General features: G+C 40.7%; 1 protein-coding gene across 1 annotated transcript; it reads right to left on the bottom strand.

The window, feature by feature from the left end:
• Positions 1-8,338: 8,338 nt before the first annotated feature.
• Positions 8,339-24,160, bottom strand: LOC119646296 (probable chitinase 10). Its single transcript, XM_038046714.1, has 10 exons — positions 24,050-24,160; positions 17,494-17,897; positions 17,169-17,414; positions 16,918-17,103; positions 16,620-16,862; positions 9,960-10,050; positions 9,399-9,802; positions 9,089-9,331; positions 8,786-8,971; positions 8,339-8,721 (listed from the first exon to the last, which is right to left on the bottom strand). The coding sequence occupies exons 1-10, from the start codon at positions 24,111-24,113 to the stop codon at positions 8,395-8,397; spliced, it is 2,394 nt and encodes a 797-aa protein (XP_037902642.1). The 5' UTR covers positions 24,114-24,160; the 3' UTR covers positions 8,339-8,394.
• Positions 24,161-27,868: the final 3,708 nt, after the last annotated feature.

Below are 27,868 nucleotides of genomic sequence, written 5' to 3'. Positions count from 1 at the left end.
TCTACACCACAATGACTGGTAAGAGTAATTTCACCGTATTGAATCTAGAAACGGAGTTCAATCGATTTTTACATTCCTGAATGATTTTTAAAGTCAAAGTGCTACTGAACGACTTCAATGCAGCTTAACTATCGTAATCTGTACGATGCGCGTAATCTTCAACCGCTCACCAATCATCCAGGTTGTCGCCCTTAGGATCGCATTCACTTCAACTTGAAAAACCGTTGTGTATTGTCCTAAAGGAAAAGCCCACTTCTCGTTTTTATTCGAGAGGTCGACTCCTGTTCCAGAACTATTTTCTGTTTTTGAGACATCGGTGTAAAAGACATCAATATAACCTGACACGCATTCTTCCTGTTCGTCCCAGTTTTATGTTCGTTTCAATATAACATCATATCTTCTACCATGCAGATGTATGGCGATCTGAGAATCGAAAGGCATTGTGAAAACTAGATCCAGTTCTTCCAATGACTCTTCTAATGCTCTGTGCTCCCCACGACCATTGTTTTCCCATAGATCTAATCGAATTAATCTATGAGCTGCTCTCATTGCAGTGATCTGAATAAACAAATCCAAGGGCTGTAAATTGAGTAATGCATTCAGAGCTGCGCCGGCGGTGGTTCTCATGGCACCGATGATACCCAGACACATAGTTCTTTGCAGCGTGGCTAGTTAACAGCGAAAACTATTTTCTTTCATCTTAGCCCTCCACACTACGGATGCTTAAGCGAACATCGGCCTAATGATAGCACATTACGACCTGAGACCTAAGTCCCCATGTCGAGGCAAAGGTCCGCCTACACAGCCCATAAGCTGGTTTCATCTTTAACTTAACATGTTGGTTCCAAAGAAGCTTGTTATCTATTATAGAATAACTCTCTGGTATTTCACTTCTTTGGAGAGTTGAAGGGTCCTATTCCTCATCTCTGGAAGCCAAACACCATTCAGTTTCTTCCTTTTTGTAAATAATACCATTGTGGTTTTATTTAGATTTACTGAAAGTCCATGCCTAAGACACCAACTGTCAATAGAATCAACGGCGCGTTGTGTATTTCTACACACCATTCTGAGATCTCGACCAGCAGTCAGCATAGTCACGTCATCCGCATAAGCTTGAAAGTGTATTGGCAAATTTTACAGTTTGCATAGTAGTGAGTTGATTAGCATACTCCGCAGAACTGACGATAACACACCTTTCGCAAATTCTGTTGTTAGGCGGCGATCAACACCCACTTCAGCACACAGCAATCTCTGCGTTAGCATAGCGCAGAGTCCCAATTTCTACTGCAACACCTTCGTGTTTCAGGTTTTGCTGAACCCGCCAATTCACTTCTTCCCATTTCTGAGACCCTGTTCTCCAGGGTGGTGTACTTCCAAGAGAGCCTGTATAGATTCAACTCTGGAGTTCGTGAAAGTACAATCCGGTTTTCTCCTAGAACTCTGCCTCAGCCTCGCAGTCCTCTTTCACCTTTTAGTTCCTCACATAGTGCTCTAAAATAGTCTCATTTGGAACGTTTTACCAGCCTCTTATATTTACTCTGTGAGTTATTGCTTTTGCATGGTTTAGAAGTCATCTGATGGATTTGCTGAGTCTTTGCTGTTTTGCGGTTCACCATGGAACCGTTTTACCTCGTTGGCTTCGGGAAATAGGACAAGCCTCTTCAATGCACTCTAAAAGTGTGCGATTCAGAGTTTCCAATTGATCTGCTATCTCGAAAGGAATCCTTAGTCACCGAGGGGAACTTTGTCGCCGTTCGTTAAACTTTGTCCAATCCTTTTTCCTAGGATGCCTTGTCTTTGTATTACAGGCTATTCGCCCGCAATAGTCAGACTTTATTCTAAGTAACGATGATCCGAGAATGAGAGCTCATCTAGCACTCGCCAGTTTCTAATCAACTCAGGAGCTCTTTGGGAGAGTTTGGGGTGCCTTTTCAAAAATTATGAAACCGGTCAATGCCTGCTACTTTCTCCTTTCCTCATGGGAGACATGATATTTTGTTCATCACTGCCACTTCACATGCAACTCATCGGCAATCTTCTACTGGTAGGCCATAGTGCAATATAGAACATATAGGTAGTTAGGAAGTTATTCAATTTCTCCTATGCTATGAAAACCATTCTAGCTGATTAATTAGGCGCATATCTCACATTTTCCTCACTACGTTCTTTCGTTTTGTTCACATACGTTGATAACGTTACATGATTCACATTCATTAGAATAGCAGCGTAGTCGATTTCGCACCATTCTGAAAGAAAACGAAACAAGTCGGAACACCGAAAGCTAATGCTCAGGGTATAAAGGTTTTGTCTTCATCTTATGTGAGAAACTTTCTGCGCACATTTTTCCATTCATATATTTATTATTCATATAATTCATATAGAAACCCAAAATATTGCTTCATATTTTTTTTCAAATTAGAGACATAGCTACGATGCTCACCCTAAACAAACAAACATTGCCTATTACCGAATACTGTACTGTATATTGAAAATCGCTAGTTTAATGTGCAAATATATCTATCTGATTTAAGGACTACACCAAAGCTTCTTTAGCATATATATAGAAATATATACGTCTCGAGTAATTGATATTGGTATAGAAATGATTAGAAAACTGAAACGAAATGTCTTACTGCGTCCCCATTCATATGAGCTCACTTTGTTGTGGTATTGACGAATTGATATGTTATGATGACGTCATATACGTTGCAAATGCATGAATCTACATAAAACGTAAAAGTTTCACTTTATTAATAATAGCTGAATTTCCTTCAAACTTCCCAAAGTTGCCGTATGCGGTGTGTTGTCCCTTATGCTACTGTCAAATTTTTTACTTCTAGCATAATCTTTAGGGGGATTGCCGGCTAAATTTCTAAAACATGGAAATATATAATTATTAGCTTTATCTTTGCATTTTTCGGCATGGGTTAATTTTGTGGCCTAGATTTCCTTTAGATACACCACTGTGATTTTTTGAGATTTTTCAGTTGGATAGTTTTGAGAACGAGACCGGTTACACTTCTTAAGGGTCATATTTTGAGCCCTCACTTCCCTACGTTTTGCTCGATATCAAGTATGCAACCAGTTTGGAAAAGTTCTAATTGAGCCCTTTCATTCGACATTCCACATAGCCATATTCTGTGAAAAAAGTTTTGAATCTTTTTCTTCGCCTTTCTTTCTTCTTCCACTAAACCCAACACAAAATGACGCCACTAGCTAGTGGGGGATTCAGAGACCACAAATTTCGTCATAATGGGTCCAGCCGTTTCTGAATAAATCGGGTGTGACAGACAGACAGACAGATAGAATCGATTCTAATTGGGTTTTTGTTTCACAAAAAACCTGACCCGAGCGCAATGCTGACCACATTGCCTCCTACAGTGTTCTGTAGTGTACCGTTACGGTCTTGAATGAAGTGCTCTAACACACTTGAAGGCTCTGATCCAATATGGATTGTTGCGCCAACGATTATTATTATAAAAAACCTTAAAAAGGGGAAGAAGAAAGCAAAAGTGCGAATCCGCCCAGAGGCAATTGTGATTTCCAGCAAGGGCCTAGGCGAAGATATTGAAAAAGGTCAAAGCTGACCCTGACCTAAGAAACACCAGGCGGAAATGTCAGCAGGATGCGAAGTAGCCAGAAGAGTGACCTGGAAAAATCCAGCTTGGAAAAAACTGATTTGGGGGAATGTCACATTACGGGTGCAAGGATCTTGATGAAGTGACATCCAACAGAAAAAATTGCAATGTCTTTAAAAGACAGTTTCAGTTGGAGGAACTTGGCGAGGAGTCAATTGTGAGTTTGCGAAAAGCCTATGATAATACCTAAACGGCCGCATTGCGACTACCAGTGGAGGCAGCCCAGCAGCTATTGGCGGGCGGAGCGACGATTTGGATTTGCAGTCGACAAGTCACAGAATGTACAGCGAGTCAGACAACCAGCGGCTTTGTGCGAGTGAAAACGAACGGTGTATATGTTTACAATTGTTACGCCTCACCAAGTCTGGCACTATCCAAATTCGAGGAAATGCTTGATAATGTTGTTCTCGATGCAACTTTTTAGAGCATGCGAAACATGTCGAAACCTTTATCGCTGTGAAAATGTAAGTGTGGGCATTATGGAAAAATCTAAACACAAAAGAGGGCATTACTTTCTATAAGACTGAAAAAAGTACCAAAGGTGAGTGGGGTAGCAAAGAAGCAAATGCACGGGAGCGCAGTCTATTAGATATTGGATATAATTCTGGCCAACGAAGGTAATGTAAACACTTTTGGAAGGGATGTCTGCCTCATTCGGAGACTTAACCAGCCACGTGCTGGCGCATGGTATGTCCTGATTCGTCAGTGAGGAACACATCCACAGCGATCACCAGGCAACCTTCTATGGGCTACTGACCACAGGGCCGAGAAACATCATATCCAAATCCGAGCAAGATGTCACGTTGGTCTGCAAAACTTTGTACGAGCGGACTTTCATGGAGGTGTAGCTAGACCAACCTAATAAAGTAAGCATCTCTACGGAAAGAGCTGTCCATTTAGCCTAAACGCCAAAACATATGGTGCGTTCATGCCTAGGATTTGCTCATTCCCCAGCATCTACTGCCAATGAAACAGAGGAACGGCTCAGAAGTAGGTAGAATCCATTAGGGCAGAAACCAAAAGAGCGCGCCTATAAGGAAACCCGAAAAACCCCCAACCTCGCCAGCCAACGGAGCAAGGGGGAGTGTCCTAAAAAGCTCTGTTCGGAAGCGGAGGTAAACCCGTGAGGGAATCGTGATGGGGCGATGGGACGTGAGAAATGCATTCCATTCAGCCAGCTTTAGGGAATTTCTGGCGAATATTGGTATTCCCGCCGACGTTATAGCACTGGTGTCGTCGTAAAGCATTTTGAGGATGCTGAGTAATATAATACTTATGCGAGGCGATCAGTGCTGTTAAGGGTTGGCTCATCAAACAATCTTTCGAGCGCTCGGGTTCATACCCGCCATAACAGGGTGTTTCTATTCCTGGCAAGCTCGCCCAGCAAAATTCCTCGAGCCGTTCTTCCAGATTTGACAACCCTTTTCCGACTCTACAGAATGGCTCTCGCCCGTACAGCGGGGTCGCTGCTCCTTTCCCAGGCGGATGGTCTGCTACTTCATTCCCTTCTAACGCAATGTGGCTTGGAACCCAGAATATCCTCCACACCTTATTGAGCGAGTCGAAGGTGTTCAGTCTGTTAAGGCATTCTCATACCAGTTTGGCGTTTACCTGGTAGGACTTAAGTGCCTTAATAGCCGTTTGGTTGTCGGTGAGCATAACAATGTTCTGCCCTCTATAGTTCCTTTGGAGGTTGAAATGGGTACATCTGTCAATGATTTCCCAATATTTGACCTCTGTTGCTTGTTTCACCTGTAATCGAATGGCTCTCAGATGATCAAGCTTGCGTTTCCTAGTGAATGGTACTATATTGGCCTTGGGCGGATTGATGCGCAAACCCGTCTTCTTGCACTAATTGCTAGTGATTCGCAATCCGATTTGGAATCTGTCACATATGATATCACATAGGGTATAAAACGAACATCATCAGCATAAACCTGGATCTGTATTCAAGTGTTTGTTAGCTCTCCTAGTAGTTCATTAGTTCATTCCACATTAATGATGATAATATCCTACTTTGTGAACAACCTTGAGTAGTGCTCAGTGTTCATGTGCCTACTCTCTAACGTTCAGCCAGAAAGAAAGAGTGGTCCTCACTCCTTTGCGGATTGGGGCATCTCATATCTCTGTAATGGAATACTCTTTCGATGATCAAAAAGGCACACAATAATATTTCCTTTGTTTCTATGACATACCGTACTAGACCCGCCAACAGTTTCGGTTGACCATCCAGCTCAGTAAGGGTGCTGGCATGAATATAGCGGATTATGCATTAAAAAGTTAGTTCTAAGATAGTTGTCTATGACCTTTTCCACTGTTTTAAATACGAACGATGTCAGGCAAATTGGTCTGAAAGATTTAGGGTGAAAACGATCCTTTTCACCCACATTTGGAATAAGAACTACTCTTTCCGCCTCCATGTCCTTGGTATATCCCAAGGCTATGTGTCCCTTATGATTCTTGAGAGAGGAATCCTCAGATTATTTCGAGGCCTCGCTGCAGTAGCGCTGAGGAAATGTTATCTACTCCGGATGATTTCAGTAGATTAAAGGTTCCCATTGCTCATCTTGCTCTGGCTTCCGAGCATACCTCTCTTGATAGTTTCGAATTCTCCTCTCTTCCCACTTTGTTCGTGTTTGGGGTGTCAGGCAGACTATTATCGCCTTCTGCCTTGGGTTAGGACATCGGGAAATGAGTTTTGAGAAACAGATGTACCTTGTCCTGTTCTCGGTTAATATCACATTTTCTCTCTTCAGACAGAAGATATTGCCCTGTCTTTGGCTATAGCTTTATGTGGCTTGCGTGCCTCTGTAATTTGTTCCATCCCTTCACAGATTTCCCAAAAGCTGTTTCGCTTCGCTTTCCTGATCGCGTTGCTATACGTCGTCAATGCTCCTTTGTACCTCTGTTAGTCCCCGGTTTGTTTCGTCCAGTTGAAAACTTTTTAGCGGGTGAAGGGAAGGCTCTCATCTTCAAAACTGATGAAAAATCTTTTCGGTTGAAAAATCGCAGCGTTCACTCCCTCAGAAAGTAAAGACACTGCATATGAAGGACAATAATTGTCTTACTAATAAGTTTATTAATGTGACGGAAATAGCCCTTTTTCGAGGCGCCATAACCCTTCAACGGGGAGTAACCGCCACAATCCTTCGACAATGTTAAACAAGTCGGAACACAGAAAGCCTCGGAGGTAAAGGTTTTGTGTTTATTTATTATGAGAAATTTCCTATGCACTGAGAACAAACCCTGTTACACTTTTCGGGGCATACGTTTTGAACACTCATGCCCCAAAATTTCACCTAAAATTAAAAATAGGATTAGATTCAAAAAGTACTGATGTAGCCCTTTCATTAGATTCCCAAGATGACCATATTCTGTGAAAAAAATGTATACCAGCCTTTTGCATATATGGAGGCGGCTCCTCCCAGTGCAAAGTGAAGCCACTCGTTGAATGTAATGGGATTCATAGAACCCACATTATCACGGTATTTCATGACAATTGGTTCAGTCGTTTCCAAGTAAATCGGGTGTGACAGGCAAAACGGACGTACGGACAGACATTAAATCGTTTCTAATAAGATTTTGCTTTATACAAATCCTTCAAAAGAGTCTTTCTTCTTCCTATTGCGTACCCTCTTTATCCCCTTTCTTTCCGGAGTGGCGCTAACAAATCAAACTTTACCATGATGATATCAAAATACCCCCATTTGAAGTGCTATTACTTTTTAAGCGGAGTTGACCGTTGCAATTTTACAACGAGCTTTGAGAAACAAGCTGCTTCTCCATTGACCCTCTCTTGTCCGCCTGGGGGATGGAGTTCAAAGTTAAACTGTAACGTTTTGACAAGAAAATAACCAATTCGCGGGCCATAACTTTTTAAGTGGGGTTGCCGTGGCAATTTTTTAACGGGGTTAGAGATGAGGAATTTCCACTTCCCCTTATATACCTCTCCATCCTTTCTCCTTAATGCGATAGGGTTGAAAATTAAAACATTACTATGATGGCAACAAAAGCACTTCGAAGGACTATCAATTTCAACAGGAGGAGGTATAACTGCCCCGGGCTTTCATCAGGATTGAAGGGGCCGCCCATCTCCTCTAGCAGAAACTACTCACTAATAGTTACTTTAACAATTTTCATTGCGATCGCTCACAATCGGATATATTTCCATTTCAAAGTTTTGTTTGATGCAAAATCTTATTAAAATCGGTTTACTGTTTGTCTTTCTATCGGTGGAAAGTAGGAACTGTGAACGCTCACACATACAGTGAATTACATCATTCTTCTTCGAATTGTCCCCATAGTCGAGAGCTTGCCACTGTATGGTGAATAGACTCCGAAATACCCTCCATACCGATATCTGTTCAAATAAAGGAGTAGTATGTTACTATGATTTTATTATTTACTGCAAACTCCCTTAAATTCGTCCTAAAATCGAGAATCACGCAATGTAGGCCGTAGGTAATATAGAGCATGATCCTACTATTTTTGGTGTAAATCGCAACAAAGTTATAAAAAATGAAATTTGTCGGTTCTGGGCCAATTCAATACTTTGAATGTCAGTATCACGCGAAACTGTTTTGTAATTTCACAAAATACTCAGGAATCGCAATTATTGGTCATAGTAAAGCATCTTTCATTTAGAAGATTTCCAAAACAACTTTAAGAAGCACCTTAAATTTTTGAAAAAACAAAATTAATGGTGTGGAGATTTCAAAGCGTTTAATGTAGGATATCATATTTTCCGAACTTATTATCAAGCAAATGGTAAGTAATTGTTTTCTGGAGGAGAATATGCAACATCTAACATTACAATCATATATCTTAGATAAGTCAAACGAAGTTTCCTGTTGATTGTCGCCAGTAACGTCCACGAACCACCACCACAGACGTTCCGAATATCGTCTTGATCCAAAGACCAAACCATAACTCCTCCTAATCCTTTAGTTTTAGCATAGTCCACTTTCTTCTCCAGCGACTGAATATTGTCATACCCGACCCACTGGTTTCCTTGAAAAGCATAGGGAATTTGTTGTTTATTATCGTATACTACCGTCCATCCCGCCTTAATATTGGAACAAATCTAAAAATTAGGGAAAATTAAAATTAAAATCTTCATAAATAAGAGAGATCAAGCTGAAACTCACTTCTGTATATGATAATGATCCGCTCGCACGTGTTATTGGACCCGGGATTCCAGGCCCCAATGTTTGTGCTCCAATGCCATGATTATTTGCGTTGGCTAATGTGAAGGATCTTCCATAAAATCCCATACCAAGTATAAGTTTGTCAGGAGAAGCTCCAGCTTGTATCCATTGTTGAATAATTACATCCTAATGGGAAGTAATATGACGATAAATTTTATATATTTACTTTCAATAAAATTCCTAGTATGGAATATCATTCAGGCTTCACGATAAATCGATTGAAAGCTGCCCTTTGATACCTACCACATTTAAATCAGGATTATCTCCAGGACCTGCGTACAAAGGAGCATTTGCTCCAGTTTTGCCATCCCAGCTACCATGAAGATCATATGCCATTACATGAATAAGATGTAAATATTTATTCAGATTCGGTACGTCGTAAGATTCTTCCCTTCGTGCTCGAGCTCCACCTACTGCCGCTGATAGAATATACTTATTCTGATCAAATGCACTCCGAAGTTCTTGGAGAAATAGAACAAAATTTGCCTGAAAACATGATTATTCATTGAAAACCTGCTTAGAAATATAACACATCACTAGCACTTGTACATACCTTATCCTGTGGAAGTCCTCCATTCCCTGCGGGGTACTCCCAATCAATATCCATACCATCAAACTTATATTCCTTAATGAAATTTACGGCATTCTGTGCGAATCGCTTTCTTAATGAGGGACTTCCAGCGACTATAGAAAATCTCGCACCACCTTGATTCCAGCCACCAATCGCAACAAGGACTTTCAAATTTGGATTAACTTGTTTAAGCGCCACAGTATTTTTTATTCCTCCTAAGCTGATGTCCAACCAGGGGTCCAGGAGTTTCACTTCGGCGGCTTCATTGAGCCCAACAAATGTGTAGATGATGTGGGTGCATAGTTTGGCATTCAAATCGGTTGGGGCAACTTTGCCAATTCCTTGGCGGTAGTAAGCCCATGACCCATAATAGCACACAATTTTATCTTTAAAATGATAAAGTAGCTTTTCGCTTTTAGAATTTATTACAGGTGAGAGTCAATAGCCAATGTAATAACACTTCATCTCGCCTGAAGGCTTCACTTTAAGCACCTTCAAAATCCAATGAAATATTTTTTTTCGGTCTCAAAATTTCACACTTACCGGTAGCGCAATACACCAATAATGAATTTAGCCATGCGACCAGCAGAACTGCCCAGTATTTCATCTTGTTTACTTCAAAGATGAACAAGAACTAAATAATTAAAAATAATTGATTTAAAGAACCAACTAAAGTTGATACTCTTCTGTTGAAACGATTGCTATGTGTCATACTACCGATATAGGCGTCTACATATGGTTCATATATGTAAACTCTTGTTAATAAAAAGAAAGATGCTTTCATGTATACCAATGTATATACAAAAGCAACATTTTTTCTTTTTTTGTTTTATTTTAACGCATTTAAAGAGGATTTGCTTAGTTTCTTGTATAATTTGCAAAAAAAGCAAGTCCATTCTATCTTTTTTCATTAAGATTTCTCATAGTAAATTATTATTGTGGTCACAAGAAGTATTAAAAGAAAAATAATGCGTCTTGTGGAGAAAGAGCGATAAGAAAATGTTGAAAACCCCCAATCAAAAGATTACTTGAGCGAGACAAGTTCGTTTCATCGTATACATATGATTAATACTTTAGTAGATTTATTGAGCAATCTACAAACTTTTCCTGGAAGTGAGTAATTCACACAGCAAAAGTAATCATGAGTACCGAATGTAGTATATGTAATATGTAATATGCAGGTATAGATCACATTTATTGGCGGTTAAATCAACGTAGTAATATTCGTTCTGTAGTCCTGTTGTGTAGCGTCCTACTAGCTACTGTCTGTTAACGTATTTTATATCTTTTCTAAAGCCACTTGTGCTGAGAAGACATCCAGAGAGGAGTTCCAACAGTTTTCTCCGTTACGATACCGACATTGTCTCGAAAAGAGCTCACTGGAACCATATGCAAATGTCATGCCAACTAGTCTTTTGGATGATGGAGTGCTCAACATTTGCAATGTATTGGAGAATTCTCGGCTCGGCTTGACCACATGTCATGAGGACGGGGAGTTAATTTTTTTAGAAGACAACTTTTAGGCTTGCTCCCTTCCACAATATAATTGTTAATTCGAGTGTGTCCGTTGGAAAACGTCCTTATTCTCTACATACCCTTATACCACATCTTTGTTCGATATTCCTAGTTTCTCTATTCCTTACTAATTTACAATTTTTCAAATTTATTTTCCTTTCGAGATTGAATAATTAAGGCATTCATTTTAAAAAGAAGCCCTTTCCCAATTAATAACAATAAGATCTACGTAGTAGCAGGTGGCAAACCTGGTTGTGAAAGGAGGAGACATGGATAGCTCCAGTCTGAATGGCTTTAGGCCACCGCTGCATCTCCGAGGATAGGTAAGGAAAGTGCAGGAACTTTGCAGTCTTGCTGATTACTCACTGTTGGAGCTATTACGACAGCTGGTTGCTATGTATAAACTGTAAACCCGTCTGATTTGGTGACTAGACCGGGCTACTGTACTGGGCAGCATGGTGTCGGAACCGCTAATCGTAAGACAGCTCGGCCTCCGGGCACCACGATGCCCTGGCTCACGGCTCCCCGCTGCAACTGTTAGGTTGGCGTAGACAGGGGATGAGATGGATTAAGGAAATGAACCTCTTTATCACCCGCTCCTACTGCCAGATAACAATGGCGGGAAAAGTACAACATCTTACCGACCCCTTGTTCCACCAAAGATTTATTGAGCGGCACCTATTGATCAAGAGTCGATGGGGGCAGTGTTCCTGCTGAGGTTCGGGACGAATTCCAAAGAACGTGTATAAAAATTTCGGAAATAGATCCTTCGCATAGACAAGGCTGGTCCGTCGCTACTGCAGCTTCAATCATTTGTATATTGTAGTGCAGTTACGGCTGTCAGATTGCAGACTGGTTTTCGCGTTATTGGTTTGAATAACTGGCAACGCCAGCAGGTAGATGGAAAATAAGTTGCAGGGTGTTTACTGGAATGATGCCATTGACAGTTGGACACACTAAAGCAGAAATTTGCTGTCATATGCAGTCGGTTGTGACGGTTTTGCGAAAATCACTAAAGACGTGTTCACATTGCAACCTATACAAGGAACCAGCGGAAATCTTTCAAACCACTTAATGAACCTTAACAACAAAGTTTAAATAGTGCAGTTTCCGGCAACAGAAGTATAAGAATATACTGATTGGCATATAACATAAACCAAAGCTTTTGACAACAGCCTGCGCAACTAGTTTATCAATGTGGGGTGAAGTCAGACCGAGAGCACATTGATGAATAAAAGTCGAAGGCACTGCACAGTGAACACATGAATAGCTTCTGTTACCCATTTGTCAATCTGCATTTGTCGAACAGATTGTGTGTGCTGGGGAGCTCTTTGCTAAGACGGAGGGATTTATATGTGCCATTCAGGATAGCGTGGTCACCACCGGCGCTTAAAGTAAGCTCCTAATGAAAGAGAGGGGAGAGAATATGTGGTTCAACAAGCATGGGCTAATCACGGGAGCAAGTCCGGTTTCCCGATATGAGCCGCACGCAGTACTTGATAGTTCTACTTTGTATTATTGTATTGGGACCGACCAGTTCTAACTGATCAGCATATACCGCATAACAAGCCTGGTGTGCTATTAGTTGACAAAACGAGTTGCTCCGTTTATATTATTGATGTTGTTTCCCCCATAATAGGAACATTGAACGCAAATACGTAGTTAAGAAGATGAACTATGAACCACTAGCTCAGGAAATTAAAGAAATTTGGCCACTCGAAAAAGTGGTTATAATATTGTCAGCTTCAGGCATTGTACCTAAATCACTCACGGCTTCTTTTAATGTCCTGGAAGTCTATCACAGTTTGACTCAAACCATGCAGAAATACATCATTCGTCAAAAGTGCCTGATGTCGGGAAAATGGAAATGATTGAGACGTATTGCTAATGTTGCAACGTTGATGTGACAACTCGGATAAAAATGAATAGTGTGACGGGAAGTTTGACATAGAGAAAAACTATTTTGGCTCTTTAGTGCTTAAAGTATGTAGTAAGTCGATCAAGACTAAAACCGACAGGAACTTTAAATGTTCCCTGCTTCCAGGTGTTTCAGCCTGGCATCTGGTATTCCCCAGTAGCCAACATACTTTGCATAATATGCGGAATATGAATTGATATCCCAGAGTATGTATGGAGGCTTCGTCACTTCCATCTAAAGTGCGCACATATTCCTAACTTTTCTAGATGATAGTTTAAGTAATGTTCCTACTACCATCCTGAGGGTCTCTTTGGTGTGGTTTAAAGAATTCTGCATGCGCTAGGGTACGTATCTTCCCATAAGCACTCTAAGCTCTTCCGTTCCTGGTAAGTTCACTCAATATAGTTCCTTCAACCGTTTCCTTTCATTCCTTAGTGTCCTAGCCATAAGCGCCTTTCCGATTCCACAGAATAGATCTAGGTCGTATTCTTGGTCCTTGCTCATCCACTACATCTTTGTCTTATAACCCACTATGGCTTGGAATTCAAAGTATCCAGGCCTTATTGTACGAGCCGGGCGTTTTCAGTCTGTTAAAGTGCCTTATAACTGCTTAATTGTCGGTCAGAATAGCAACATTTTGCCCCTTATAGTTGCTTTGTAGGGTGAAGGATCTGCAGCATATATTTCAGTCTAAAATCTGCCAGTGCGTTTGCTCATTGGCTCAAAGTACTTTTTCCTTGGGCCGATGACCCGACGCCTCCTTCTTCATTTGTGGGGGCCGGTCAGTGTACTAAATAATCAATTACAGATTTAAACCGTGTGTCCCTACGACGTTCTATTGTGCTTCAAATGTCATTTAGTATCACAGATTCGGGATACCGCCTAGAAGGAATGATTCTCCCGGACATTCTGCAGATTGGAAAGGAGCCAATTTCAAAAGACTCATTGCTCCAGTAATACACACACAAGGTTGCGTATGAAGTTTGTGTAGCTCCCTAACTGTGGTGCACAGTTCGATTTTATCTGCCCAGATTACCGCCCCATTGATAGTCATTGGCCTTGTTATTGCGGTGTATATCCAACATAATATTTTTGGAGTGCTTAGCCATTTATTTTCTACCATGGATCTGCAAATCATCAGAGGTCTTGTAGATTTATGTATGTATGTTCCCAACATAAGCCTTCCAGAGTAGGTTTTGAACATTTGACCTGTGATTTTCGTTTACGCTCCATATCATGTAGTATAATAACTTTCAGGTAATCAAGCTTGCGCTTCCTAGTGAAATTTGCTGTACTAGCTTTGGCTGGATTGATGTGCGCCCCCCCCTTACCAGATACTACAATAGTAATTCCCCATGCGGTTTGGATTCGAGCACATGGAGTGTCCTCATATTTGTCCTTACAGATTAATAAAAAGTCATCAGCGCAACCCTGGATCTGTACTCTATTGTTTGTTAGCTCTATTGGGAGTTCATTAACTACGGCACCCCCCATTGCGCTGACAGTGCTCCACTCTTTTAACAACCTTGAGTAATGTGACAAAAGGGTTTGTATCTGCCGGCACTTCTACTTGCCTGCTCTCTAACACGCGGTCTATTCAAAAAGCGAGGCGCTTCCGACTCTAGCAGATTAGGGCATCTCATATTTTAAAATGCATGCTTCCGAGCATATTCCTATCTCAGGTTTTCAGTTTTCCTTCATCCTTCTCCTGTCTTTTATTTGTCAGGCAGAATGTTGTTGTCTTTTGCGTTGGATACGAGTTTTAAGAGACACATGTATCCTTCCTGCCCTTCCCATTCTGGGTAAATGTCCCCTTTTGAAAATAAAGTGAGATTATTCTTCCACAAGGATATTATCGCCAATTCGATTACCACAGAATACCGCACTGTTATTGAACCCAAAAGGACTTCCACGTAACCTTACATAGAAAGAATGAATGATTCGCTTATCATTTGACTGTGAGGTGCAACCCGTTTCTATACCACAAACTAGGCTCCCAACTATGGTGGAATTCTATCAAAAACATCAATATACAAAATCTAAATTACGCAGCAGCAAAAAGAGCTTCAAAATACCTATATCATGTTGCGCTCGAGAAAGGGATACTGAATCTTTGTTGCATAAGGTCACTCCACTTCTTATATGAAAGTTATTTTTCATTATATACATCGGTTGCCATTTACTCCTTGCACGTCAACCACCAGCTAGCGTTTGCGGTTACCTGTTATCCTCTGTTATCCCCACGACTTCCCGAGGAGACCGTACTTTTTCTCCACCGTTCTGTGACAAGTGTCCTTCGGGAGATCCACTCGTCAGTCATTCTGGCAGAGTAGATTCTATTGCGCCATTCGCGCACCCAGTTCTACATTCGTTATAGTGTCAGGCCAGCGATTATATGACGCAAACAGATGTTCACGCAGGTTGGGACCATTTGAGCGACAGTGGGGGTCACGTTCCATATGCAACACAGAAATAACACTATCATAAAACAGTTTCAACTTGATCCGCATTTCCAGATTCTCGATAAGCAGCGAATGCGGATCTAGCGCTATTAATGCGTTGGGCAACATTCAGTTCGGTGCCACGATCGGCAGAAACTACGCTACCTACCTAGATAAATTGATGATGTAAAATGCATCCCTGGCGACTCCTCTTTGGAATTCAAAATCCTCCGAGATTTTACCTCGGTGCAACATGTAACGTATGTCGCTCCGATAATAAGCTACACTCCCTGTTTACGTTATCGAAAGCTGAAATTGATGAAGGGTAGGTAAAGTGAAGCTTTAAATTCTACCCGCAGTTCCAAAATGATCCGTAGGGTGTTAATGTGGTAAATGCAAGAGGATCCATAGAGGAAACCAGCCTGGTCTGTCTCGATCACGATTTCGAGATGTTCTTTGATTCGTTTCCGGATTAGTTTAGTTATTATCTTTACGACGGAAGGGAGCACACAAATATTCCTCCAATTGTCACACTCAAAATAGGTGCCTTTCTTGGAAATTTTAATGATTATCTCCTCTCCAGAGTCCCACCATCTTATTTTGGAGAAAGCTCTATCATTGTCGAGGAACGGCTGCTCATTATAGATACCAATTATAATCCGTTTTCGATACCTAGAGGTCTTCGGCGTGAGGTCAGCTCCATCCGAGGTGTTGTGGACTTTTCAGTAACAGTAAAGTTTTAAAATTTGCACGTTGCTAGTACACAAATTTGAATCTCTTTTTGGTCGGCTGTTACGATGAGCAAAGAAGGCTTTGACTATATTCCTAAGTTCCAAACCTCAAGACGTCATCATTCCATTACATCAGACAAATGGATAAAGGCAGTACTCGTTACTGTACACAGAAGCATCTACTGTATTTTCACTTCATTTCGGCTACTCTGATATCAGAACTGCAAATAAGTTGCTTCGATGTGTTGATCAGGAAGACTATTTTGTTCACTTACCTAGAAAGGCCTTGAACACAGCGGGATGAATACATACTAGAATAAAACAGTATAGGCCCGAAATAATGATGGCGGTTTCACGCTGCGAGATCAATTCGTTTATAAAGTACAGCCGGAGGGGTATTTTACAAACATTTTGCCTCCCATTTGTGAATAATTTTAACAAATGGGACAACCAACAACCAACAAAAAGCAAAACGTCAAAATAAATACGGAAAATTAAGAAAATTGTTTAGAATTTCAATGTGCAATATATTGTAATTATTGTGAGTTATTTTGACTAATACATGAATACACATTTTTGAACTGATTTAGATTAGTTATAATCGTTGATTGATTGCTGTCAGCAATGTCCATGAACCTCCTCCACAAACATTGCGAATATCATCTTGTTCTGCAGACCAAACCATAACTCCTGCTAATCCTTTGGCCTTCGCGGCATCGACCTTCTTTTGTAGAGACTGAACATTATCGTATCCTACCCACTGATTTCCACTATAAGCATAAGGAACTTGTTGTTGATTGTCGTAGACAACTGTCCATCCTGATTTGATGTTGGAGCAAATCTAAAATTGTTTCAGATGTCAAAAAGAATCTAAGGACTTATGCGACTTATCTCACTTCCAGATAAGATAGGACTCCGCCTTCTTGGGTAATTGGACCTGGATTTCCTGCGCCTACGGTTGGCGCACCTACACCGCGGTTATTTGGATTTGCCAGGGTGAAAGATCTTCCATAAAGTCCTAACCCTAGTACCAGTTTGCTAGGAGAAGCACCAGCGGATATCCATTGTTGCACTATTGCATCCTTGAAAAATCCATAAATTCTAAATATCAAGCGCTAATGAAAAATTTGATGGCTCTTGTACTTACAACATTTAAATCAGGGCTGTAATCAACGGAGCTTGCATAAAGAGGGGCATTCTGACCAGTTTTACCATCCCAGCTGGCGTGAATATCGTATGCCATGATGTTAATAAAATGCAAATATTTATTCATATTTGCTACGTCATATGAGGTCTCTCTCAAATTTCGAGTAGCACCGACCGCGGCTGATAAAATGTATCCATTGTTATCGAAGGCAGCACGCAATTCTTTTAGCAGCAACACAAAGTTTTGCTACAATTACAAATAAATCATAATTTTGGACGAATAATGCAACCATGATTATGGATATGCGCATGACAACAACCGTTACCTTATCTTGAGGCCGTCCTCCATTTCCAGCTGGATACTCCCAGTCAATATCAAATCCATCTAGTTTATGTTGCTGAACGAAGCTAACAACATTTTTGACAAATTGTGCTCGTAATGTGGGATTTTCAGCGACAAGAGAGAATTTGTAGCCTCCTTGATTCCATCCACCAATCGCCGCCAATACTTTTAATTTAGGGTTGATGTTTTTCAATGCAACTGTGTTCTTGATTCCGCCAAGGTCAATATCTAGCCATTGATCCAGTATCGATACTCCACCCGACTCAGTTATTCCGACAAAGGAGTAAATAATGTGAGTGCACAACTTAGGGTTCAAATCAGATGCAGAAACTTTTCCATTTCCACTACGATAGTGGGCCCAGGATCCATAATAGCAGATAACTTTATCTGTAAATACAAGCATAATGAAATTAAAAATGAAGCAGCAAAATCCGCAAACTAAAAGATTCGCATTAAAGCTCTGTTGTTATTTTTTTTAGGTGGATGGGGAGAGGGGTGTCTGAATCGTTTTAGGGAGCGTGGTCTATCATTCTATTCAATGGTTCGACATATCAAATCAATTGTTAGCTTTCAGTTTTCTTGGCTTTTTGACCGCATTCTTCAGATGGACACTCAATTGAGTCCTCTCATTTTTGATGCGATACCCATGAAGATTGATTTCATGGAATTACGGTTAAGGCTCTCTCCCTTCATACCTCCACGATCATATTTGAAGATGGTGAGTTGTCTAATTCCTACAGCTCAATTTTATACCACATACATCATTTTGAGAAGTCGCTTTCTTCTTCTTCTTTCGGTTTCTAACAACCATGAATGTGAATAATGATCTATATATGATAACTTAGATATGCTGTATACCGTCCTTTGTTTGTATGTAACAACCCCATTAAACAAAAAGTGCTCCCGTTTGCATGCTTAGGTGTTTTTATTTCTAATATCTTCACCAAAAGAACAAATACTGCGTCATTGAGAAAAGGGTAGTTCTGCGAGCAGTGGCCACGTCTTCCATCAGGTGTGCCTACAGGTGGCGGATAAGATCGGTCCCATTTTTAAGTGAAACTATGAATACTGTTTTAAACTCTGAATGGCACATTTCCGGTGCATGGTTGAAATTGCCCATTGAAAAACTACAAGGAACGAAGTTACGATGCGTTAACTCATATCCACAGCTTTTTATAGTGGGCATAGTGGTATTACAATCCTCCAAATGCGGCGCCTCGGTGGGGAACAATTTCACTGCCGTGGCATCAAGTGCTGGAATTTTCAAGCGTTATACATCATTACCTTGGACGCAAGCAACGAAGACGCAGAGGGTTATATCAAGACGATAGGGCTGGCGAGAAGTGGCGGTAACACAAACGGCGTCTGAGTGAAACAAATTGTCCGCCACGACATCGAGGTCCATTTACGAAAAGCTAGTAAGCGATGTTAAGTAATTCTAGACATGTAGGTCACAGAAACTCCCGGAACGCTCTGAAATGTGAAGAAGCACAGAAATCAGAAAACCTGCTAAGAATAATCATATGGAAGAGACATCCTTCACACCGCTTGGGTCTAAAATTGTAGTATTGTCTGAATTTATCATCATTACCATCAACGGCGCAACAACGGGTACCCGGGCTAGGCCTGCCTTAGTAAGGTGGTCCACCAATTCGATATCTCTAAAAACTGTATGGCGTTCTAGTCTACGAGATCGCTCCATCTGAGGCAGCATATGCTACGGATTCTGCTTCCCCATAGATATATGCAGATATTCCGGACTGGATCATCCTCACCTATACGAGTTAAGTGACCCATCTATGCAGCCGGAATTTAACCAACGTCAGAAGGCTATAGTATCGTCCACAAAGTTCGCCAATATATAGGCTACGCAATCACCCATCCTTCTGTATGCATAGAAAAATTTTTTCAAGGATTCTTCTCTCGAACGATGCCAAGAGTTCGCATTTTTCTTTACTAACAACCCAAGTCTCCGAGGAGTACATGCAGACCGAGAAGATGAATGTCTTGAGAATTAAGAGCTTTGACCCTATGTTGAGACGAATGCAATAGTCCTTTGAAGCTAGGTTTCATTGGCTACAATAATGAAACTTGGATTTCTTCGTGATAGCTGTTATCCGTTGTGATTTTCTACCGTAAATTTATTCGCAGACTCAAAGTTCAGTTTGCTGCAAGCAGTCGCCGCCTAAACTAAAAGTGCATAACAGCTGGGTTCAGGTCGAGCAGAAAAGAGTAAGAAATTAAAGGGAAGATAACAATTCTTTCGAAGCAGTTGTCATCTCCAACCACTACAGTATCTCTTATTCGGGCAACTAACATAACAATGTAAAAGCAGATCCCGATTAGAGGCGCAAACAACAAAATAACAAAAGACTGCAACCATTAGCAGCTTAGTAAAAAAACTATGCAGTGTCTGTTCAAAAGATCTGGGTCGAATGCAGATAGATAAAATCACACACAAAGCAGATATCTGCTAAATAGAGTATTGAAAACTGCATAGTGTCAAGGAATGTAACAGGGAGTTCAAGTTGATGCTGTTCGATGAAAAGGTGCAACTGGATAGCACACTGCTGGAAGCAACAGGTCCCATGAATTCGATAAAGCATTAACACTAGTGAGAAAATTTTCTCTTTACGGCAGGTTAGGATTTTACATATCTCGCAGACCACATGCGAATGAGAAACCCAACATAACAAAAAGAAGAACCTCATAGCAAATCTGGTGAGTAACTGATGGCCTTGTACGAAGGCAATGCTACCGATCCAAAGAGGAATATATGAAATGGGCCACAGTTAGATTTCCGTAGGCTGCATATAAATCTGTAATTTTTAGGCTTGTTCCTCAAGGCTACGGAAAGTTTACCAACAAATGCTAGCGGGCGTACTCATCTGAAAAACTTCTGAAAACTTTCGCGCAGTTAGCGCAGTTCGCCAACTAAAGGGAACTGAACCAGTAACGGAAAGGAAAAGGTCTCATTCAATCGTGCACCCATTTTCGTTAGCCCTTCCATGGCATATTAAATAGACTCGACTTTATGAATTGACCAATGCCGTGGAGCCTGAAGCAATGAACTGACAAATACTTTTGGCTTCTGCAAAGCCAGACGCTGAAGGAGATCTTTAGCTATGATCAATGAAGATAATTAATTATTGACATTTTAGTACCACAAAGACTATGCTTCCAAAATAATACGATGTCTAAGCGAGTGGAATATCAGGATAATGATTCACTTAACTTTCAACTGGTTGAAAAGGCTAGCATAGAAAGCGATGATGACCCCATAGCAATGGCTATGGTTCTAAAGTATCACCTGAATATTAAGTGCTAATCGTCCGAAACATCCGAAACTGTTATGAAGGAGTTTCTGAAGAATGCTAGATTGGAAATAGCGGGAACAGTGTTATTCATAAAGGGCCGTAAAGAACATCTGCTCGCGTCACAGTCGAGAACAAAGTCATCACTTCAAAACCAGATATCAACTACCTTGAAGTTATAATATTGTGCATGCACTCAAAAGCCTTTCGTAGCGACTAAGATACCGGCATGATTGCGTTACCTAATGCCTGAATAAACCTAGTAAGGTAAATGCCCGCTAACTCCGCGTTAGCTCTAATCTACGAATGTGGTTTATAAAAGGACCGCTCTGCGTTCCGCTTTAGAACCATATCGAATAATTCAATGATTGACATCCCGGTCCATAAGATCATGCGCAGCTATGAAAATTCTAGTTTCTTTCAATGGCACGTGTATGGTAATAACAACGTTGAAAAGAATTGGAATAAGACGCTGGATCTGAGTTTCTGGGTCATGGTTTGAATGCGGAGAGTTCATGTAGAGATCAACCATGTTCCCATCCAAATTCTGAAGGAACGTGGGAGATGTTGCGAATACAGATTTATATAAACTTAAACTGGACAATTCACCATACTATTGGAGCTGCAATGATGACTCGGGAGACCCTCTTTCATGGTTGAAAGAAAGAGTCTGGAGAACGCAATAGCATCAGCGTACCAGGAAAACTGGAAGACATTATTGACTGGATTAAGTGAAGGGGCGAGGAATGCGCTGCTGAGTCCTATAGGCGGCGCTATAGTAGAGGTGGGGCTAGTTCCGGGTGGAAAAGGACAGGAGTTTGGGGTAAATTTAGGAGGCAATAGTCCCACACGCTAGAATATGTTTCTAGCAAGAGAAGCTGGACCCTGTCTAGAGGCAGCTTCATGATTCCTTTCATATTTTTTGTCTTGGTAGTTTCTGAGAATGGGTCCATGAAAGAAATGATCACTTTCCAGCCTTCCGAACAGGGCAGTCGCAAACCAATGCTAGAGGCTGCATATTACTCGAGGCATTTTCACACCAAAATGACGCCCTGGCAAATACCAGTGGAATCAATACCTTGCGGGGATCGGTAATAGACTATACGGTTGTTAGCGATACGACGACATCCCGAATAAAGCGCTTTTATTAACATTGAAGGCAGTTCCAAATTAGCTCACGGCATGCTTCAAAGAAAAGATATTCGTCTGAGTGAAGTTGTTAACACTGATGAAGGAAACAAGTGGTTCCCGAAATATTGGTATTTGCAAGAATAAATATTCACACCAACGAAAAAGAAACAAGTTTTTATTATTTCAAACAAGAAAATAGAGGCAACAGAAGGTAGTGCTATTTCTGAAGCCAAATAAGTCAATTCCTCGTCTTATTGGCCTATATACAAGAGTGTATCAAATATAAACGGGATTGATTTTTTTTAAGACTTCGAAAGGGGTCTTATATCTTGAAAGGATTGATGTGCAGCTGCACATTTTCAATCCTTTCTTTTCAATAAAGGTATCGGTTACGGATCGACCGTAATTTTCTTCCCTTTAGTATCAAAAGAAGCCATGAGCGTAGTTATTATTAAGTTTTTGGCCAAGGAGGAAGTGAATCCGACTGAAATTTGGGAACGATTGCGCGTACAGTTTGAAGAAAATACCGTTTCAAGATGTCGAGTGTTTGCGTGGCATAAGGAACTCTTTGGGGAGGGCCAAGGACGAGTGTTATCGTGGTAAACATCAAGGCGATCCGCACACTTTAAAGAGAAAAATGGACGAATATTCCTATTCGCATCGTCAACATAAGGTATGGAAGTGTCCAAAAAATCGTGATAGATGACTTGGAAATTCGAAAAGTCACCGCGCGCTGGATGGGTACCAAGCGATGGATTGGATTGGATTGGAAATTCCTTAACGGCTATTCGAACAATTCCAGCGAGAGGGAAACGCGTGTTTAGATAGAGTTGTCACCTGTTATGAAACTTGGGTGCACTGTTCCACACCCGAATCGAAATCGGGGGCCAAAACGAAGGGGCGCCAATGAATGCCAAGCCGAGATTGTCAGCTCATAAGGTAACAGTGCCATTTTTTGTTGATCAGAAAGGTGTTATTCATCTCGATTTTCTCCACGATCGACCAACTATTAATGAACAATATTACCGCGAAATGCTCGATGCCATAAAATTGGTATTAAAAAAAACAAACGTAAAATCCTTCAGAATGGTGATTCTTCTTCATGAAAACTCAAGTCCCCACGTAGTCCAACAACGAAACAAAAACTGGAATCCGTTGGCTAGGAGACCTTAGGACAACTTTTCGATAGTCTGGACTTGTTTCCTTGCCAATCCAACTTTTTGGGAAGAAAGCGATTTTGACAATGACGCAATAGTGAAGGCGTTCGTGCGCCAGTTCAAAAACCCTCAATTCGGCCGGAAAAAATTGTTGCCGGGGCGCAGCTGTTACACGAAAATATCGTGGACCACATGTTAACCTCTGAAACATTTTGGAGGGCGGTGGAAAAATTGATGAAGACCGCACAGTATGCTATAGAAAGAGGAGGAAAGTGATAAGTATCGATACGAGCCGCTGTTCGTAACTCCTCTTGCCCCGCGGTCTCTTCCACAAACAAATAGACTGACAGACATTAAACCGATTTTAATAAGGTTTTGTTTTATCCAAAACCTTAAAAACGATCATAGGCGATTTACTGTGCGATCGGAGGTAGTGGTTCTCCTTGCAAGTGACCTGCACTCTTCCAAACGAAAAACTTTCAAAAATGGAATTGTTTAAGATTGAATTGAATACTCACCTTGATTCTTAAGGTAAAATGGTAAGGCAAATTGTCATCCGAGGTGCATGATAGATACAGAAAGTGTCATATGCATTTCAGTTGATTCTTACTGTGAACTTAAATATGAAAACATACTTGAAAAGGATGTCGTTGCTTGGAACGTAAGCACTGCACTGCGCTGCAGGAAAACCCTTATAACAGCTTGTACATATTATATTTGGACACAAAACACATCACTCCCTGTGAATTAATGTTTCACAGCAGTTCCGCATGAAACTGTAAAGAGGGAAGCGGCCTTAGTGGGCAAGTTTCCCCGATTTTTCCACATATTCAAGAAAGGATAAGTCGATTTCAATGGTCCTACACAATGATCTCCAGAGGCCACATTCTAATATACACGCCTTTTTCAAGGATACTACCTAATTCTGTACTCTTACCTGTAGCTCCAGCCGCTAGCCAGAAGTTGATTAAACTAATCACAAGTACCGCGAAATATCTCATCTTATCAGCTCAATACGGAGAGAACTACTGATAACGTTTGAATGGTGTCAATTTCTTTTATACTGTACTCACTCACCTAGAATTATTTACTACAGGTAATCATCTTCCCAAATGATAGAAAAATATTTGAACAATTGTGATAAAGTAAGTATGAAAAGAAAACAATAAAAAAATTTAGCACTAATTTTCCATTCAGACAAATGATTTGCACGTATCCATATTTGCTAATATTTCTATCGCATCTGGGATGCAGTGATATTAGAGTAATCATCTCCCTATTTGAGTTTCACGGAAAAACCCTCCTTGGAAGAAATTATGCAATATTTAAAGAAGTAAAGAATCTGACGACAGCAGGAATTTCCAATACAGTTTTTGAAAAATAGAAATTTTGGATTAGGAGTTTTTCAGCTCAAAAGAAACTTTTTCCTCAAAAAATATGTTTGAGCCAATTATGGATACTCATCAACATAAACCATTGTATCTTTTATTGCTATTAGCCTATGCTTCCAAACCATTTCCCCATTAGAGAAGTTACAATGCGCAAGCACACCAAAGTTAAATTTTCTAGAGTAGCCGCTCATCTCCCAACAAAAATTAGGTTGATGGTAACATTCTCATAAAGGGACACCACGCTGCGTAAATTAGCTTACATAGGTCCAAACAGAAACAACATGAGAACGAAATATCACATTAAGATAAAACCCGTCCGGCATGAGATTTATATTATGGTCCATGAAGTAATTGCCAGTTTTCGAACACAATCCAATAAAAGTTGTTACTTGAATGGAAAATGGGCGAGAGCACGCTGTGACACATGCTGCACCGATTTCAGTTGCAATGTGCATCACTAAACGAGTGCACTCGCACAGTGTCGAAAGGACAATTTTAATTTAAAATCAGTTTCCTGAGCACAGTCGGCAATAAAACTTGGCAAGTGTTTGTAAGTGTACAAAATAAAATCACAATCTGAATAAGATTTCACTGGAAAGGTTCAATTGTGATAAAAAATTTCAGCACGTCGACCAAAAGACTTTTATTCATGTATTTCTTATCTAACGTTTAGATACATGAATCGCAAAGGTAAGAGCGCTGAAATATAGAAAATTATGAAAATAAAATTTACACTTAACCTACGGAATGATATGGAAGATGTTTACGTTGGCTTGGGAATGAAATTTGATTCACTTGAACGGGGAATTGTTATTACCACATCATTAAAAACGATTAAGAAAATGTAGTTGGTTGACTAAAAGGACTTGTTACCAAGATGTACTATACCCAGAAAATTTTCTGCAAAATAAAATATGTATTTACATTAGTTCATCTATTCCAAAGATATGCCAGTAGACAAAAATTGAATTCACATTTCTATTTTTTTATTATAAGTATTTTTTTGTTTTTCACGGGTTTAATATCTCTTGACCCAAATAGTGAATTTAGTTTTTATTGGAACTAAATGTAAGTATACGATTCAATGACATTTTAAAGGTCAAATTGAAAATGAAGATGTGCACCAAAGAACAATAACGGACCATACATAGGCCAATAATCATAATGGACAGTAGTAGGGATGTGATAGTAAGCTTCACATCCAAAATTTATTTAGCCATAACAACTGTGAAGTACAACTAACTTAGCAACTACCTTAACAGATAAACCTCTTCTTTTTCGTCAGCCTTTGTCCTGTTTACAAGCGGGATCGGCTCGTCCGTCCCCATCCAGCGTATCAAGGAACCGCTGTTTAGGCTGACCTTTTGGTCGCTTACCATCGATTTTTAGGTTCAGCCCAATCTTGACAAGTGAATTCTCGTTAGTGCGTTAGCGCATACCCATTCTATCGAAAGCGCCTTTTTCGCAATCTTTCCACAATCGATCCCATATCGATCGCGGATATCCTCATTTCGGAAATGATCAAAGCGAATCACGTCACTAGCCCAATACAACATCTTCGTTTCTATTGCCGCAGGACGCCGTTCATTGTCGTTTATACTCGGCCAACACTCGGAACCATAGAGGCGACAAGACGGACGACATTGTAATACATTTTAGGTTCTAGAGGCTGTGAATTGCCACTTTATCCAGATTGTGTTACTGCGCGGCTGATAGCATTGACCGAGATATTCAAAATCGCTCAGTTCTGGCCAGTCACTCCCGTTGACAGTGATTGGGCCTGTTTCATTGGGATCGGTCGTCAAAAATTCAATTTTAATCAAGCTCAATCTAAGACCGTCGTGCATAAGGCCATCATTCCATTTTCGGATAAGTTGCTCGTGATCATTTTTGCTATTAGACACCAGGAAAACATTATCTGCATAAAGCAGTATATAGAGCTCTGGGCGTTGGATGTCCCGTGTGACAGTGTCCATAAAAAGAACAACGAAGAGTAGTGAGACAGCACTTTATTGATGAACACCAACAGAGACACGAAGTGCTTCTAATACACCCGCTACACTTCGAACTTTACTTTTCGGATGGTGATCGGGCAATTGAACCCAGCGCACGAACTCTTCTGGTACTAAGTGTTGTCGTTGAGCATACCAGCTTAGTTTGTCTGGCATACGGTCAAACGCTTTCTCTAGGTCCAGAAATGCAATGTAAAGTGGGCCATGCTTCTCACGGTGTTCCTCTCTGAATAACTGCGCAGCATGTATTGCATCAGTAGTTCCGCAGTTTTTGACAAATCCAGCTTGATTCACGGTTATTTCAACGATTTCGCGGAAACGGTTGTCAAGAATGCGTTCAAAAATCTTCATAGTATGGGAAAGTAACCGAATTGGACGGTAATTTGGACATTCTGCTGGACTACCTTTCTTTTTCCATATTGGAACAGTGGGACTTTCTTGTCAGTCAGATGGTGTTCTTCCTTCCTGAATAACCCGATTAAAGAATTCACTGAGCCACAGCTCTTCGTTTTCCAGAACTCAGATGCGATGTCATCAGGTCCTGTTTCTTCCCCCGATTTCATTCGTTTTATTGCTTCTTCGACTTCAGTTGCGCTGGCAGATGGAATCGCCTCTAATGTCGGGAATACTTGTGGAAGGGGAGAATGAACAAATTTTTCAGTTGCAATTTGCTGGAAATATTCTCGCCACCTATTCGTCGCGGCTCGACGGTCGGTAAGCAAAGTACCATTTTTGTCACTAACCCAACAGCAATGTTCCGGATATCGAACTTCATCAACTATCATGTCGGCTTTTGGCAACTAGATACAGATCTGTCTCGCCGTCCCGAGTGTCCAGTTTTCTACCTTTGTAATGGAGCACTCGAATGACAGCGATCGTTTTTTGGCATCCCGATTGGCATTCTTGTAAATTTGCCAATTGGCCAACGTTTTATTGTCGAGAAACTGTTAGAGGCGTTTCTTTCCACGTATCTTTATTTCAACATTGTCATTCCCAAGCAATGTATCTTGGTTGATGAACCGCTTGCCTGGTTTCGTGACTCCGAGGTTTTGTAAATCGTATCTATAATTTGGTTCCACGATTCTTCCACATTCGTAATGGTTGGTAATCGCGTAAGTGGGATCATTTCTTCTTACGCAATCGCCACTATTTAATGCACAACGGGCCAATGCGTTTCTCATGCTGTTTTATCGATGGCTTGATCCGCAAGACGGTAATAAACGGCCGATATTGAGGTGTGATGATCTCATAGGGAACGGCTTTGCAACCGGTGATGGTGGTAAAATGTTGATGTCTTATGAGAATATAGTTGATTTCCGTTTTACTATTTCCACTATAAAATGTAGGAAGATG

Source organism: Hermetia illucens, chromosome 1 (assembly GCF_905115235.1).
Source record: "Hermetia illucens chromosome 1, iHerIll2.2.curated.20191125, whole genome shotgun sequence".
NCBI classification, from domain to species: domain Eukaryota; kingdom Metazoa; phylum Arthropoda; class Insecta; order Diptera; family Stratiomyidae; genus Hermetia; species Hermetia illucens.
This window is presented reverse-complemented; position numbering and strand designations above follow the sequence as displayed.